The sequence below is a fragment of the Lithobates pipiens genome, unplaced genomic scaffold (genome assembly GCF_037356315.1).
Source record: "Lithobates pipiens isolate NorthernLeopardFrog02 unplaced genomic scaffold, aLitPip1_a1.2 Scaffold_13, whole genome shotgun sequence".
NCBI lineage: Eukaryota > Metazoa > Chordata > Amphibia > Anura > Ranidae > Lithobates > Lithobates pipiens.
This window is the reverse complement of record NW_027507718.1, coordinates 85,050,496-85,068,363: the sequence shown is the minus strand read 5'-3', so window position 1 is coordinate 85,068,363 and position 17,868 is coordinate 85,050,496. Positions and strand designations below refer to the sequence as shown.

Below are 17,868 nucleotides of genomic sequence, written 5' to 3'. Positions count from 1 at the left end.
ATGAGACTCACCCGGGTCTGGTCGTTCTGTATGGGCAGCGCGTCCCGGGGAGGCCGCTGCACTGTGTGCTTCACGGGCGCCATCTTGGGCCTCTCTGCTCGTCGCCGGCAGGAAGAATTCGGTCAGCCTACGTGGCCCCTCTCTCTCCTTGCGTTTGGACATGATGCTCAGCGTGTGCCTGAGGTATTCCCCTGCCGGAGGATACCGAATGTGGGCAGAAAAGGTTGCTGTGAGCCGCTGATTAAGGTCCGCTGATACGGAGCTCTCTCCTCACACCACCATGCGCTCCGGCTGCCGGCTCCGCCCCGTTATGGTGTTTTTTTCACGGTTTTAGGCAAATCTTTCGGAAGTTTTCTTTATGCATTCGGAAGGCACAGCAATGTCTCGATTCCAGTTTAGGGTGGTGTTCTGGAAATGCCTGTTGTCCGCTGGTTGGAGTGCAGACAACTGTTCTTCTTATTACTTTATCTGTTGGGTCGGGCTAAAGTGTGTGGTCCGATATAGTTGCTAGGTCTGCGTGGTGTATGGCTCGCTCTGTTGAAAAGATCAACAAAGCCAGGATAAAGGTGAACTAGGAGGTAGCAAGTTTTATGCAGCATAGTATTCAGCGGGCCTTCCGGTTTTGGGGGGCAACACGTGCGTAAGGTGTCATGCTCATGTGCTGTGGCAGGGGGTCTGGTTAAAGGCAGTGCTGGTTAAATAATTGTGGGAAATTGTGGGTTGGGCTAATCTGAGGTATGGATGTCCCTTCCTAACTTCCTGGTAGTGCGTAAGTAGTTAATTGTCCCTGGGGGCCTTTGATTGGGTGGTAGATACAACCGGTTATTCGTGAGTATATAGGCCTTCAAAGACCTTAGACTGGGCATAAGCTGAGGTTGGTTTATATGGTATGCATTGACTGTATTATATGCATTAAACTTGTTTTCTTGTGAATGTTGTATTTAATGGTTTGTAATAAAAGGCTGCTATGGCCATTTGACTCCAAATAAAATGCGTTGTCTGGTCATTTTGGAAGGAGAGATTGGTCAAGTGTTTAATGTTTTATAGATAATTAGAGCCTCTACACTCTGCAGGTCCTTCAGTCATGAATACAAGGAGTTGCTCCAATGACACTTCCACTATTCAGAGAACACATTGTATGGTTTTCAATGAATACAAGGTGTTCTCTGATTGGACAAGGATGATGTTATGACCTTTGCCTCATCCAATCAGAGAATGTCTTGTACTGACTGAACAAGATAAAAAACGTTCTCTGAAGGGTGAAGGTGCAGAGGAAGCGACTCCTTGTATTAAGTATACAGATGTTAATTCGCTTGAGCAATCTCAAGAAGAGACCAGCGCTGAATGTATGTAGTACAGTCTATTATAGTGCATTTCTACATCTCCAGCAGCCCAGTTGTGACACATGGATAATTTTATGTAACCAAGTTGGAACAATGTAAGGGCCCTTTTGATCAGGTCTACCTGTCATTTGTTTCAGACCTGAACAGAAGCTCATGGAAGTCTAAGGGCAGGCAGATGAAAAGATATGTGTACTTTTTACATACTGTGTGCTGTTATATATAAACAAAATCAAATTCTGAAAAACTAAAAATAAAAATATATGTATAACTGCTGCAATGTCCCTTTAAATAATAAATATGAATCAACAATGTGAAAATAACAATATGTGAATAATGCTGCCTCACACTACACCATACAAATAATCAGTGTATGGATCAGGGTGGATTTGATTTAAATCAACTCGATTTAAATAATAATTTTTAAAGAACAATTGTCATCTCTGTCTCACAGCGGCTCCTCTTCTGACCCACTGTTGACTCACTTTAATGGGACGGCTGGAGATGCAGCAGTGACACAACAAGGTGAGGGATGTGGTGGCAGCAGGTGAGTGGATGCCCGCTAACAGGTGTTGCCATGATGGATCTAAAATGACAGGTGCTCTTTAAAAGTAAAGACATAACTAAGATCCATTTTATGCTGAATAAACCAAATTATCAATGTAGCTTAACCACTTCAGCACCGGCGTATAGTCATATGACGTCCACAGATGGGATCTCCCATCCTGGGCGGGCGTCATATGGCGTCCTCTCATTCCCCGCTGTCTAGGGGGCGCACGCGCGGCTTCGCTCGGGACCCAGTGCGCGTGTACGGTGGCTACGATGTCCGCCGGGCACCCGCGATTTCCCGAGATCACAACAGGACTGTGGATCTGTGTATGTAAACACACAGATCCACGTCCTGTCAGTGGAGAGGAGACTGATAGTGTGTTCCCAGTACAGAGGAACACCGATCAGTCTCCTCCCCTTGTGAGTCCCCTCCCCCCACAGTTAGAATCACTCCCATAGGGAACATATTAACCCCTGCAGCGCTCCCTGGTGTTAACCCCTTCCCTGCCAGTCACATTTACACAGTAATCTGTGCAATTTTATAGCACCGATCGCTGTGTAAATGTGAATGGTCCCAAAAATGTGTTAAAAGTGTCCGATGTGTCCGCCATAATGTCGCAGTCACGAAAAAAAAAAAACGCAGATCGCCGCCATTACTAGTAAAAAAAATAAAAAAAAATAAAAATGCCATAAATCTATCCCCTATTTTGTAGATGCTATAACTTTTGCACAAACCAATCAATATACGCTTATTGCGATTTTTTTTACCAAAAATATGTAGAAGAATACGTATCGGCCTAAACTGAGGAAAAAATTATTATTTTTTTTTTAAAAATGGATATTTATTATAGCAAAAAGTAAAAAATATTGTGTTTTTTTCAAAATTGAAGATCTTCTTTTGTTTATAGCGCAAAAAATAAAAACCTCAGAGGTGATCAAATACCACCAAATAAAGCTCTATTTGTGGGACAAAAAGGACATCAATTTTGTTTGGGTGCAACGTTGCATGACCGCGCAATTGTCAGTTAAAGCGACGCAGTGCCAATATATATATAGCTTCCAATAGTGGTCAAAAAACCTGCTTTAGCGCCTAATTCGCCAATGGGTGCTGTGTCCTATGCAGAGACCCTAGGGAATAAAATGCTGATCGCTGCAATTTTTTGTCACACATTCACGCTTTAAATTTGCGCACGGTCATGGAATGCTGACAAACTACGGTACTTAAAAATCTCCATATGCGATGCTTTAATTTTTTTTTACAGGTTACCTGCTTACAGTTACAGAGGAGAAGCTAGAATTATTGCTCTCGCTCTAACACACCGTTTACATATAAGTGTGTGTGACTTACGTATGCGTTCTTTGTGCATGCTAGCATGGAGTAATGAAGGGGCACTTAAATTTTTTTTTACTTATTTATGTTATCTTTTATTTTTACACATTTTTTTTGTATCACTTTTATTCCTATTTCCTTTAAACATCCCTTGCAATAGAAATAAGAATGACAGATCCTCTTTATGGAGAGATCTGGGGTCAAAAAGACCCCAAATCTCTTCTTTACCTTTAACCACTTACCCACTGGGCACTTAAACCCCCTTTCTAACCAGACCAATTTTCAGCTTTCTGTGCTCTTATATTTTGAATGACAATTACTCAGTCATGCAACACAGTACCTATATAAAATGTCTGCCCTTTTTTTCAGACAAATAGAGCTTTCTTTTGGTGGTATTTAATCCCCCTGGGTTTTTTATTTTTTGCGCTATAAAAGTAAAAAAAACTGAAAATTCAGTAAAAAAACGCATTTTCTTCATTTCTGTTATTACATATTGCAAATTAGTAATTTTTCTTCATATATTTTGGCCAAAATGTATACTGCTACATATCTTTGGTAAAAATAACCCAAATCAGTGGATATTATTTGGTCTTTCTGAAAGTTATAGAGTCCACAAGCTATGGTGTCAATCTTGGAAAATTGATCACACCTGATGCACTGATGGCCAATCTCATTTCTTGAGACCCTAACAAGCCAGGGAAGTACAAATACCCCCCAAATGACCCCTTTTTGGAAAGTAGGCATTCCAAGGTATTTAGTTAGGGGCATGGTGAGTTTTTTGAAGTTGTAATTTTTTCCTACAATTCTTTGCAAAATCAAGATTTTTTTTTCTTTTTTTTTTCAAAATTGTCACATTAGCAGGTTATTTCTCCCACACAGCATATGCACAAACTACACCCCAAAACACATTCTACTATTCCTCCTGAGTATGGCGAAACCACATGTGTGAGACTTTTACACAGTGTGGCCACATACAGAGGCCCAACATGCAGGGAGCGCCATCAGGCGTTCTTGGAGCATAAATTACACATATAATTTTTGGAGAACCTCTTGCACTTTTGAAGGCCCTGGAGAACCAGAACAATGGAAACACCCCAAAAATGACCCCATTTTGGAAAGTAAACACCCCAATGTATAATCTATGAGGCATAATGAGTCTTTTGAACATGTCATTTTTTTCTACAAGTTTTTGGAAAATGTGGAAAGAAAATGAAAACGCATTTTTTTTCTTTACACAATGTAAACAATAAGGTCCTGTAGTGGCCTAGCCAGTCTCCAGACCTTAATCTCATAGAAAATAGGTGGAGGGGGCTGAAAATTGGAGTTGCCAAATGTCAGCCTCGAAACTTTAATGACTTGAAGAGGATATGCAAAAAAGAGTGGGACAAAATCCCTCCTGAGATGTGTGCAAACCTGGTGGCCAATTACAAGAAATGTATGACCTCTGTGATTGGCAATAAGGTTTTTGTCACCAAGTACTGTCATGTTTAGCGAAGGGGTCAAAAACTTATTTCTCTCAACTTTTTTAAAATGCATTTTTCTGTTGTTATTCTGTCTTTCACTGTTGAAATAAACCTACCTTTAAAATTATAGACATGTTATTTCTTTGTCAGTGGGCAAACATACAAAATCAGCTGGGGATCAAATACTTTTTCCCCTTACGGAATAGACATGGAGTTTCTCACCACACTTCCGTTTTGAGCGTCACCATGGGGTGGAGCCCTGTATTGTCACTTCCGTTTCACGCGCAAACCAGAAGTGTGGTGAGAAACTCCATGTTTACATTGGGATACACTGCCTAATGCTTTTTATTTATTTGTATAGAAACAAAAAGACAATATCCTACCATAGTATGGACTTTATTGGCGCCTACGTGGGACAGACACAAAAGTGGCCACTAATAGCTGGAAAGTGGAGTCACAACAACTATATAATAAAGCACAAGTGACCTATAATATAAGGTCAAATATTAAAGGTGAGCGGGCATGGCACTCATTGGTGGCTTGGCAAATCGGGCACTGACGCACGTTTTTTGATCACTGTTGGATGTTATATATTTATTTCACAAAGTTAACACTTATATTACCTGGACATTTGATTTAATGTTTAAGGACATTTGTCATGGTCAAAAGTGATTCTTTGCACCAAGTGATGTTTGTTTTTTTTCAATGTAAATGTTTTGACTGAAAATGTGTTTAGCTGTACTGGTTGATATTTGATCCATACCCTGATTATTTGTATGCTGTAAGGTGAGGCAGCATTATTCACATATTGTTATTTTCACCTTGTTGATTCATATTTATTATTTAAAGGGACAGCGCACCATTTAGTACATATTACCATTATACTATTTACCTTCACTTACATCCTAGTCCATCCAGATTCTGAAAAATATAATTGAAAAAGGACTGTGTTCTTTTCCTTTTTTCGGACCTAAATGCAACAGATGATGGGTAGTCTGATGTAAACAGACACAATCATGTTTTCATCTGGCCACCCATAGATCCAACATGGATCCGCAAAGGTCTGGTTGCAAACAATAGAAAGAAATTGAACAGGCATGGATTGCAACAAAAGTGTTATACACCCTTATTATCAGGCCGCGCACCTGGCACACCTTCCCAAATATCACGCAACACAGGAAATGGCTCTGGAGTCGGTAGATTGTGAGCCCCATCTTTAGCCAATTTATTGTAGCTCCACCCAAGAGACTGCAGATTACTAAGCAACCCAATAACCTGTCACTCCCTAGCTATTTGGGACAGACTCAAAAGCAAGTTCGGCTTCCAATCTCCTCACAATCCACTCCTATCATTTCTCTGCAACCCAGCCTTCCATCCTGCCTGGACCCCACCTCATCATTTCCTCGGCTAACCTTATTCAGGCCCACAAGTTTACAACTCCTGAGGCGTTTAAGTAGTTTCCGACCCTCTGTGAATCTCATGGCATTGCCAATTCGGAAATTTTCCGCTATCTCCAAATTAAGCATTTTTTCACCTCCTGCCTCAGAAGAAACACATCCCCACACACTATGTCAACATTCGAACACACATGCAAAAAAGACCCCATGCTAACAATCTCCACCATATATGCCCAACTTTTGGACCCACCACCTCAAACGCCTGAACCCTATGCAGCTGAGTGGGAGAAAGATCTGGGTCTCCATCTGGACATCAAAGACTGGACGGAGATCTAGGAGGCTATTAAGTCAGCATCACAGAATATAGTGGCGCTGGAAACAAATTATAAGGTTCTTATGAGCTGGTATCTGGTCCCTGCCTGGATTTCCATATTCTATCTCGCTTACCCCCACCTCTTCACATGCTTCCGTGGCTGTCCAGATGCAGGTACCCATCTCCACATCTAATGGATCTGCCCACTGGCCCAAACATTCTGGACTGAAATTTTCCATATTCTCTCAGCATTGTTCAAAGGGCCAGTGGACCCTAGCCCGGCCACAGCCCTACTCAATAAAAAGCTCCAAGAAATAACCAGTCCACAATTGAAACTCCTCTTAGGTTACTATTGTGGCAAAGCAAGCCATCACGAAGGTCTGGAAATCTCCCCACCTTAGCATCACTGAAACTAAAAACAGGGTCATTTACAGCGATCTGTGAATGAGATCACTACAAGTACCATCATCCATTGCAGCTGATGGCTTGTAGTTATCAAAGAAACTGCAAGGGCGCTGATGAGAGCTCTCTCATAGCTCATTCAGAAGCCCTTCAGCTTGTACACTTGTATCAGAGGTACGAGCTGAAATCTGCAGGCCTTGACATTGCACCTCCAGAACTGTGACCGAGCTGTCACCAAGACTCCCGATGACACCAGTACAATGCAGCCAATTACAGTGCAGAAAAATCAGGAGCCCCTCCTACCAGCCTTGTCTGTCAAAGCCTATTTAAAGCTCTGTCTACAACTGACATAAAGGAGTTAAAGTGTCAGAATGTCCGATCGTGTGTAGGCAACATAACAGCACATTTCACCTATGGTATGTTAGATATACCATTGAAAGCATTTTTTTTATATCTGTTCAACAAGTGCAAATAAAAAAAGTAGTTGTTCATCCAGACAGAAATCTTATGAGCTGATAACTTCCTGTACTCTTCATCAGCAGACAGTTATGGCTTAGCCTTGTTTTCAGTTAGCTACCTTGGTTAGCTACAAAACACCTCCACTCATGTTATAGAAAGTGGGAGGTGTTATATAGTCTTAGCCACAATTTTAGCCACCATATCTAAGAAAAGCTGAGTTGCAATACATCCAATTTTTGTTTTTGGGTTTAAATACACTTTAACCACGTAACGACCGCTCTATAGCTGATTTACTGCTACAGGGCAGCCATTCTGCGCAGGATCACGTATATATACGTGATTCTGCACTTCCGCCTAGGGGTGCGCGCATGCACCGCTTCTTCTGTGATTAGTCACAGTAGAAGCCGATCAAAGGGTACCAGCCAAGAGATCTCTGCCAGAACCTGCCGATCGTCGGGAAGACACACAGGATGGAACTCTGTAAGCAAGGCAGAGATCCATTCTGATAGCAGGGATGTGATGTATTTTCTTTCCCTGCAAATCTGGGAAAGAAAATCCATCACATCCCTTAGTAAAAGCACCTCACAAAGTACACAAAAACACTGGTTATGCACACATTTAACCTTTTGATTGCCCTAGATGTTTAACTAGTTGCTGACCGCCGGCCGTCAAATGACAGCCAGGTGGTGCACCTATTGTGGCGGGAGGCCGTCATATGACACCCTTCCATTTAAACAGGGAATGCGTGCGATCGTGCGCGCGCATCCCTGTTCCATGACACGCCGCCACCGAGGGGGGTGAACAGCCATTGGCCATGGCTGTTTACCACGTGATCGGCCGTGATGAAGTCACGGCCAATCACAGATGGTTACACCCTCACTGTGCACGGCGCGTGCATGCGATCGCGAGCACGTCAGTGGCGGCATGTTCCCGGGAACACTGCTCGTTCCCGACACTGGTAAACAGCCATTGGCTGGCTGTTTACCTACGTGATCGCTGTGATGCTTTCACAGCCGATCACTAAATGTAAACAAAACGAGTTGTTACCGGGTTCTACTCCTCACACACCAATCGTGTGTGAGGAGGAGATTGAGGTAACATCTCATTACCACTTACAGTACACACAAATCACACTGATTGCCCCCGCCCCCCCCCCCCCCAATAAAGGGGACTGTTCACCACCCATCATAGTACCTATCACTCACAGTCCATCATAGTACCTGTCACTCACAGTCCATCAGAGTATCCGAGTACCTGTCACAGTCCATCAGAGTATCTGAGTACCTGTCACAGTCCATCAGAGTACCCGAGTACCTGTCACAGCCCATCCGAGTACCCGAGTACCCGTCACAGTCCATCAGAGTACCGCAGTACATGTCACAGTCCATCAGAGTACCCGATTACCTGTCACAGTCCATCTGAGTACCCGGAGTACCTGTCCCAGTCCATCTGAGTACCCGAGTACCTGTCACAGTCCATCTGAGTACCTGTCACAGTCCATCTGAGTACCCGAGTACCTGTCACAATTCATCTGAGTACCTGAATACCTGTCACAGTTCATCTGAGTACCCGAGTACTTGTCACAGTCCATATGAGTACCTGAGTACCTAATCCCAGCCCTTCAGAGTACCCAAATACCAGTCACCAGGCGATCAGAGAACCTGTCACTAGGCCATCAGAGTACCCCAGTACCTGTCACCAGGCCATCAGAGTACCTCAGTACCTGTCACCAGGCCATCAGAGTACCCGAGTACCTGTCACCAGGCCATCAGAGTACCCGAGTACCTGTCACCAGGCCATCAAGTACCCGAGTACCTGTCACCAGGCCATCAGAGTACTCAAGTACTTGTCACCAGGCCATCAGAGTATCCGAGTACCTGTCACCAGGCCATCAGAGTACCTGAGTACCTGTCACTAGGCCATCAAGTACCCGAGTACCTGTCACCAGACCATCAGAGTACTCAAGTACCTGTCACTAGCCCATCAGAGTACCAGAGTACCTATCTGCAGCCCATCAGAGTACCCGAGTACCTATTTGTAGCCCATGCCTCATAGAATATACGTTGGGGTGTTTGCTTTCCAAAATGGGGTCATTTTGTGGGTAATTTCACTGTCCTGGTGCTCCAGGACCTTCAAAAGTGTGATAGGTAGGAATGAAATGAGATGTGTCATTTATGCTCCTAGAATGATAATAATTTTGGGGCGCTCTAGTTAATTTAAAAAAATATATATGTATGTGCTAATGTGAATTAACTCAAAATAAACACAATATTCAAAATTACTGAACAATATATGTGAAACCAATATTTAAAAGTTTCCCACTCGTGATCCAGTGACCATAAGGAATCCCTTCAAAAAATGTACTTATAATTCAATCACACAAAGTACCATAGATATGTCCCTCCAACTTCTTTGATAAGTGATCCCAAGTCCACCAAGTGCAAGAGATCTTGCAAAGTGTGATAAAAACAATTCCAGAAAGCTTGCATATGCCTCCACCAAAGAACAACGACACCCATTCGTGAAATGAAGATACAGTCTGCTTACAAGATTCGCTTGACCACTTTAATTAAAAAGTAAGTCAAACAAAGCCTGCACAGGTAAGTGCCTGTTCACATGAATGTTGACATGGATACATAGGATAACATATCCCCCTATGCTCCTAGAATGCCTAAAGGTACTACTTCAATGTTCGGCCTCTCTATGTGGCCAGGCTGTAAAAGTCCTACACATGTGGTATCGCCATACTCGGGAGGAGTAGCAGAATGTGTTTTGGGGTGTAATTTTTGCTATATACATGCTATGTGTTAGAAATATCTTATTAATTTACAACTTTGTATTAAAAAAAATGCGTTTTCATTTTTTTCCACATTTTACAAAAACTTCTGGAAAAAAATGAACCGTTCAAAAGACTCATTATGCCTCACAGATTATACGTTGGGGTGTTTGCTTTCCAAAATGGGGTCATTTTATGGGCAATTCCATTGTCCTGGTACTCCAGGGCCTTCAAAAGTGTAATAGGTGGTTGTGAAATGAGATGCGTAATTTTTGCTCGTAGAACGTCTGAAAGTGCCACTTCAATGTTGGTGCTCTGTATGTAGCCATGCTGTGTAAAAGTCTCACACATGTGGTATTGCCATACTCGGGAAGAGTAGCAGAATGTATTTTGGGAAAAAATTACAACTTAAAAAAACTCACCATGTTACTTACTTAATACCTTGGAATGTCTACTTTGTAAAAAGGGGTCATTAGGGGGGTATTTGTACTTTCCTGACTTGTTAGTGTCTCAAGAAATGAGATACACCTGATGTACTGAAGGCCTGATCAGATGTAATCAATTTTCAGTGATTGGCACCATAGTTTGTAGACTCTATAACTTCCACAAAGACTAAATAATATATACTAATGTGGGTTATTTTTACCAAAGATAAATGATTAGCAAAGATTTTTACCAAGTATAAATGTTGGCCAAAATTGATGAAGAAAAATTACTAATTAGCAAAATTTTATGACAGAAACAAAGAAAAAGGCATGTTTTCACAAAATTTAATTTTTAAATTTATAGCACAAAAAAAAAAAACCCCACTAGTTATTAAATACAACCAAAAGAAAGCTCTATTTGTGTGGAAAAAAGGACGCAAGTTTCATATGGGTACAGTGATGCATGACTGAGTAATTGTCATTCAAACTGTACGAGCGCTGAAAGCTGAAAATTGGTCTGGTCAGGAAGGGGGTGTAAGTGCACTGTATTGAGGTGGTTAACCCCTTCCCAGCCAGTGTCACTAGTACAGTGACAGTGCATATTTTTAGCACTGATCACTGTATTAGTGTCACTGGTTCCCACAAAGTGTCAAAAGTGTCAGATTGTCCTTTGCACAGTAAGTCACTGACTGCCACCATTACTAGTGTAAAAAAATATATATATTCCAGCATATACCCCATAGTTTGTAGATGCTATAAATTTTGCGCAAACGAATTAATATATGCTTATTTGTTTTTTTTTTTACCAAACCTATATGGCAGGATACATATTGGCCTAAATTTATGAAGACATTTGAGTTTTTTCAATTTTTTTATTGGGTATGTTTTATAGCAGAAAGTAAAAAATATTGTTTTTTTTTTTTCAAAATTGTCAGTCTTTTTTTGTTTATAGCACAGAAAATGAAATAGGTGATCAAATACCACCAAAAGAAAGCTCTATTTGTGGGGGGAAAAAATGACATAAAATGCATTTGGGTACAGTGTTGCATGACCGCTCTATTGTCATATTTCCGTATTGCAAAAAATGGCCTGGTCATTAAGGGGGGGGGGTAAATCTTCTGAAGGTCAAGTGGTTAAAGTTGAACTCAGGGGAAAGTAAACCTTGTCTAAAAATAAGACATGTGTATTCTTCTTCTTGAATCTTCATTTGCTTTGTGTAATTCTTAAAGCTCTGTGTATGAATCCAGTGTGAAACTCTGTCTTTGTGCAGAACTTTACTTTAAAGCTGAATTCCAATGTAAGTATACATATTCCATACCTGAGGGATCCCTGTGAAAGCTGAGAATCACTGTAACAGATGAGAAAAATATAAGGTATTTTTTGAAAGGCTCATAGTCCAAGCGAGTGATCCCTTGAGGCACAGGATCTGGAAACAGCAAGGATCACTGTTTTCTCGGCTTCTACAGAGATCAGCTTTATTCATCAGATTTATTTTTTATTATATAAACAAAAAAAGATCGAAAAATGTGAAAAAACAAAACAATATTTTCTACTTTCTGCTATGAAAAATATCCAATAAAACCAAATTTCTATATAAACTTAGGCCAAAATGTATTCTGCTACATGTCTTTGGTGGAAAAAAAAAATCCCAATAAGTGTATATTGATTGTTTGTGTGAGTTATAGCGTCTACAAACTATGGTATTTATATTTAAAAATTGATCAATCCTGAGGTATTGATGGCCTATCTCATGTCAAGCCCTTTAAATGTCAGGACAGTACAAATACCCTCTAAATGACCCCTTTCTGGAAAGTAGATAGTCTGAGGCATGACGTGTCTGTTGAAGTTGTAATTTTGTATCACAATTTACAGTACAGTGTTATCATATAGCTGGTGTGGTGGTGATCAGGGATACTGGCTGGTGACAGTATGTAAGAAAAAAAAATGTTATTACTTTTTTTATTCAGTAAATTCTGTCATCAAAGTAGTTAAAGTGATTGTAAAGGTAAAATTTTAAAAAATGTAAATAACAAACATATCATACTTACCTCCACTGCGCAGCTCGTTTTGCACAGTGGCCCTGAACATCCTCTTCTGGGGTCCCCCAGCGGCTGTTGCGGCTCCTCCTCACATCTGATAACCCCCTCAGTGAAGCACTTCCCCGAGGGGGTTACCTTGCGGGCGTGCTCCTGAGTCCAGCATTCCGCGTCCATAGAGGCCGAATGCAGGACTCGGCCCCGCCCCTCGGCACTTGTATCATTGGATTTGATTGACAGCAGTGGGAGCCAATAGCTGCGCTGCTATCAATGTATCCAATCAAGAGCCGAGGACCCCTGGCAGAGAGAGAGAGAGAGCACATCCCTGTGGGACAAGTTTGAGGGTTCAGGTAAGTAAAACGGGGGGGCTGGGAGGTCGGTCACTGACAGGTATTTTTTCACCTTAATGCATAAGATGCATTAAGGTGAAAAATCACAAACCTTTACAACCTCTTTGAGTGTCACCATAGTGATGATCACTGTATAAGCCAGTGATGGCAAACCTTGGCACCCCAGATGTTTTGGAATTACATTTCCCATAATGCTCACCTACACTGCAGAGTGCATGAGCATCATGAGAAATGTAGTTTCAAAACATCTGGGATGCCAAGGTTCGCCATCCCTGGTAAAAGCAATGGCTTAATTGTAATTAATGGGTTAACATTCATGAACAGCTTATGGTTTTGATCTGTGATTGGCTACAGCTAATCACATTGTACAGGTAACCAGGTGCCATCTGATTGCTGTGGACCAATCACAGATCACAACTGTAAGCAGGGGCGTAACTATAGGGGGTGCAGCAGTCGCGACCGCAACTGGGCCCTGTGCTGCAGGGGGCCCATGCAGCCCCATCTACATATGGCCGGCAGCAGCATAGGCAGCTAGGGGTACCAGTGCACCATGCACACGGGTGGCTGTAGGTGGAGGGTGACTAGCAGAGCTCCATGCTCGACTATGGAACTGGCTGCTCTTTAGTTGTGCATTCCTCGCATGACCTGTGTCCTCGGCTGGCTCCTCAGAGTACCCCTCTCCTGCTCCATGCATTGTCGCTCAGTCCGATGTCTGTTCTCCCCAGCCAGAGTCCGGCCACCCCCCCCCCCCCCGAGTCTGGCCCACAATGCACTGCATACTTCTCCCGGGTAAACAAACTTTAAGCACACAGATGCAGTGCAGCCCTATGAGAGCCGGCTCCCCGGAGGACACTGCAGGCTTGTCTGCCAGCCCCCCTCCTCCCCCGTCATACACAGATGATGAAAGGTCTTTCTGGGAGATATGCTGATCACCCGTCCAGCACACTGGATGGAGCCCAGGCCAACATGGATGAGTTTGCGGCCTGCAGCTTGGTCATGGTGAGTGAGAGGACCCCACCCCCCACACACCATACCCCCTCCATCTCCCCTGGGGACAGGGACCCCTTCTCACCTGGGGGCAGTAACTTCATCTGCCCTGGAGAAAAGGACCTCATCTCTTCTGGGGACAGGGACCCCATCCTGCCTAGGGACAGTCCCCCAATGGGGCACCTAAAAATAAAAAAATAAAAAAAAACTACTGATGCCAGTGGTGGAACTACAGGGCTCACAAAGGTCATACCTGTGATCACGCCCTGGAGTTCCACCGCCGAACTCGGAGGGAAGGGCCCTGGCTGGGGTTCAGGGGGGCCCTTCATGGTTTCTTGCATCGGAACCCCTGAACGTTCTAGTTACGCCACTGACTGTAAGCAAGCTTTTCATAAATGGAATTCCATTCATGACCGTTTATTTACAATGGTATCATGTGATTGCTATGATCAATCATAGTGATCATATGATACCCCCCCCCCCCCCCCCCCCATTACATGGCTACTGGTAATTGTGATCTGCTGTGTCCTGTAGACATGTTGGTCACAGGAACGTTACGCAGTATACATGATCCAGCCTGGTCATGCTGCCGTGGTCCAGAAGCAATTAAAGTAGAACTACGGGAAAAACTTTTTTTTTCATTTTGGATAGAGTAAGGGAGGGTTATAGCCCCTGGCAGATTTTTTTTTTCACCATCTGCGTCCCATTGTGGAGATTTCCCTTCACTTCCTGTCCCATAGCCAAACAGGAAGTGAGAGAAAATCCCTGAAAATGAAGGGAATTCCTTGGTGACAAAATCTGGGATTTTCTTTTAATTTCACTTTCAATGATAATGGTAAACAGGACAAATAGAGAGGGTGAATCTCCCTAATGGGGGCACAGACAGCAATAGAAACTGAGAGGTGTTCTAACCCTCTGCACTCTATCCAAAACTAAAAAAAAAAAATTTGTATGTTAACCTATTCCCATCCATGCTATAGCCGAAAGATGCCTACAGTGTGGGCTTTCAGTTCTGGGAGGGTTTCCACGGACCTCCTCACAGAACCTTGCCTCCCACCCCTTGGGCATGCATCCCGTGCGCTCTGTGACTGCTGTGTCCTTTGGACCCAGCTGATCACAGATTGCGGTAAACAGCCAATTACAGCGGCCCTTCACCATGTGATCAACTGTGCCCAATCACAGCTGGTCACATATAAACAGACTTTCCAGTTATCGTCAGTCTTTTCCTCCCACGCTGTGTCTCTGTGGGGAAAGGAGTGCCTATCAATGGAAAGACTATTAGTACATTGTTTACACCGATAATCAGTAGGGATGCACCGAAATTTCAGCTGCCCAAACATATCGGCCTTAAAATGGTGTTATCGGCATTTTACAGATAAGAGAAAAAGGTGCCGGTAATGGCACTGAAAACACATGCGTTTTTGCTGCGATTTTACTGCGCTTTTGGTGTGTTTTTCATTGGTCATGTGACTCAGAAACCGCATCAAAAATGTAACATGGGTGCGTTATTGATGTGCTTCTTTTCAATGCATTTCACCAGGGAGGTGCTTTTTTATAACTAACCAAAAATGCAGCAAGCAAAATTTTTAACACTACAACGGAAGAGCAATGGACCATTGTGAAGATATACATAGCATTTAATAGGATACATATTTCTTGAGCTTTTCTTGCACTAAAGGTACAAATAATAATGACCGACAATAAATTATTATTCATTTAAATTCATGATATTAACTAAAAAGAAGAATATAATACAATTATAAATAAAAATGTAATTTTTTTTAAAAAACTATCATTTTTGGTTTTCAGCCAAGTGCGTTTCTGGTTTCAGCGACCAAAATTTCCATTCGGTGCACAGGGCACTGCTCATCAGTGCCCTGATTATCAATGCAGCCCAATCAGTGTCCGTCAGTGCCACCTATCAGTGCCCATCAGTGCACATCAGTAAAGAAGAAAAATTACTTATTTGCATTTTTTTTATAAGAGAAACTAAAAAAACACTTTTTTTCCCAAAATCTTTTTTGTTGTTTGTTTAGCAAAAAATTAAAAACTCAGTGGTGATTAAATACCATCAAAAGAACTCTATATCTGTCTCAAAAAATGATAAAAATGTTGTAAAGGTACAGTGTTGCCTGACTGCACCATCGTCATTCAAAGTGTGACTGCGCTGAAAGCTAAAAATTGACCTGGGCAGGAAGGGGGTGAATGTGCCCAGTAGGAAAATAGTTAAAGACCAGTCATTGCTGCTCTCTGTCTTTGTGCAGTGTGACTGGTCTTGCATCCACCCCCTCCTGTAGTTTTCTGCATGCAATCTCTAGTGGGTGGACCTGCTGGGCCCCTCCTACAGCTCTGCTTTCTGCCCCTCTGATTCCTCTTGTACTGACTTTATTTTGTTAAGCGCTGCGCAAACTGTTGGTGTTATGTAAAACCTGTATAATAACAATAATAATAATAAGAGTGTATACAATTCAGTGTACAATACAGTAACGGTGTTCCTACTACACTTACAAAATAATATCTAGGTTTGCAATAGCATTTAGTGCACGCAAAGTGGATTTATAGGCTTTATGGCTATTGAGGAATAGGGATGAGCTCAGGCGCGTTCGCATGGTCCACGTGCAGAGCTGCCAGGAAGTCGGCGCAATGCTGCGCTAATCACAGGCAGTGAGACATTGCCCGATCTCTGCAGCCGCGCATCGGGGCAATGTCTCACTGCCTGTGATTAGCGCAGCGCTGCACCGACTTCCTGGCGGCTCTGCACGTGGAGCATGCGAACGCGCCTGAGCTCATCCTAATTGAGGAATATTCAAGTGAAAGTTTTTTTGTGTCCAAAGTTTAGCCTTAAACAAATGATAACTTTATAACTTTGTAAAAAAAAAAAAAAAAAACAATGTGCCAATCTGTGTTATGAGGTTGGTACGAAGTTGGTGAAGCTCTTACCGCTGCTTGTTGGAAGGCCCCCTTGGTGTAGGTCCCTCCACCCTTGTAGGTGATGGCTGGGATTTCTGTGTTGAGCAGAGAACACTTGTGTTGGTGAGAGTGGCTGCTGGAGATATAGTCCACCCTGGTCTGCACATTGTTCTTGGACGAGAAGGTGACAATGGCCACTCTGGTGGCAGAAGGCACCACTGGGAAATCAGAGAGCAACTTCTTGACGAACCTGAGCTCGCTGACGAAGTTGGCATGGCCCACGCTAGAAGACTCGTCCACTAAGAAGACCATGTCCAGGTGGCGGCTGTTCTCCCTCAGCCTCCTGATGTTCTTCTTGAAGGACTGGCCCAGCTTCTCCACTTTGTTCTCCGCGCTCTCTGACAGCGAAGGGCTCTCTGCAGCCATGTGAAAAACTTGGGAGGAACTCCTGTAAGTAGCCGGGATCTGGTGCTGAAAACTTGTCCAGCCATGGAGCAGAGGAGGCAGGCAGAGACAAAGACAAGCCAAGAGGAACATGATCACCTGGAGAGGAGACAACTGCTGTGCTAGGACTCTCCACCCTTCCTCACACTAGACTAGTCTTCCAGACAATGTGATCCGGAGCATAGTGCTGTCCTCAGGATCACTATTCTTCCCTCCTCTCCATTCTTCCACCCCCAAAATATGCAGACAATCCCAGGCTGAGCTATGTCCTCCCTCCCTTCACATCTATTGTCTCAGCTCTACTTTCTGCTCACTCTTTCCTTGGCTCTGCTGGAGGATTGTGCCTGCCTTCTCCTAAGTCTTCCTTCCTTCACTCCCTCCTCTGTCCGCCTTTCATTTGCTGAGCTCTTCTTGTCACCGGAGCCCTGCCTGTGTCTATCGGGCTGTCAACATTCCCCAAAGCCAGCATCAGCCCCTGATTGATCCCACATGTCCTCCTCTCAGGTCCTCCTCTCATGTCCTCCCAGCAGACTAACAGGCGTGCAGATACCACGAGTGCCACTCTAATTGGAAACACTTCTAGGATCGCTACAGTCCATCTACAGGCACCTTCATACCTACTCAACTTCTTCACACTTATGTAACCACATCGTCTCCTAGCTGTCCAGGGACTCATCATGGGGGCTC

General features: G+C 43.2%; 1 protein-coding gene across 1 annotated transcript in view; it reads right to left on the bottom strand.

The window, feature by feature from the left end:
- The window catches only part of SVEP1 (sushi, von Willebrand factor type A, EGF and pentraxin domain containing 1), a 481,292-nt gene extending 463,651 nt beyond the window's left edge, over positions 1-17,641 (bottom strand). Inside the window, exon 1 of the mRNA XM_077475265.1 lies at positions 16,768-17,641. Coding sequence (XP_077331391.1) covers positions 16,768-17,274 — 507 coding nt within the window. The 5' untranslated portion in view covers positions 17,275-17,641. The remainder of the gene's footprint in view (positions 1-16,767) is intronic.
- Positions 17,642-17,868: the final 227 nt, after the last annotated feature.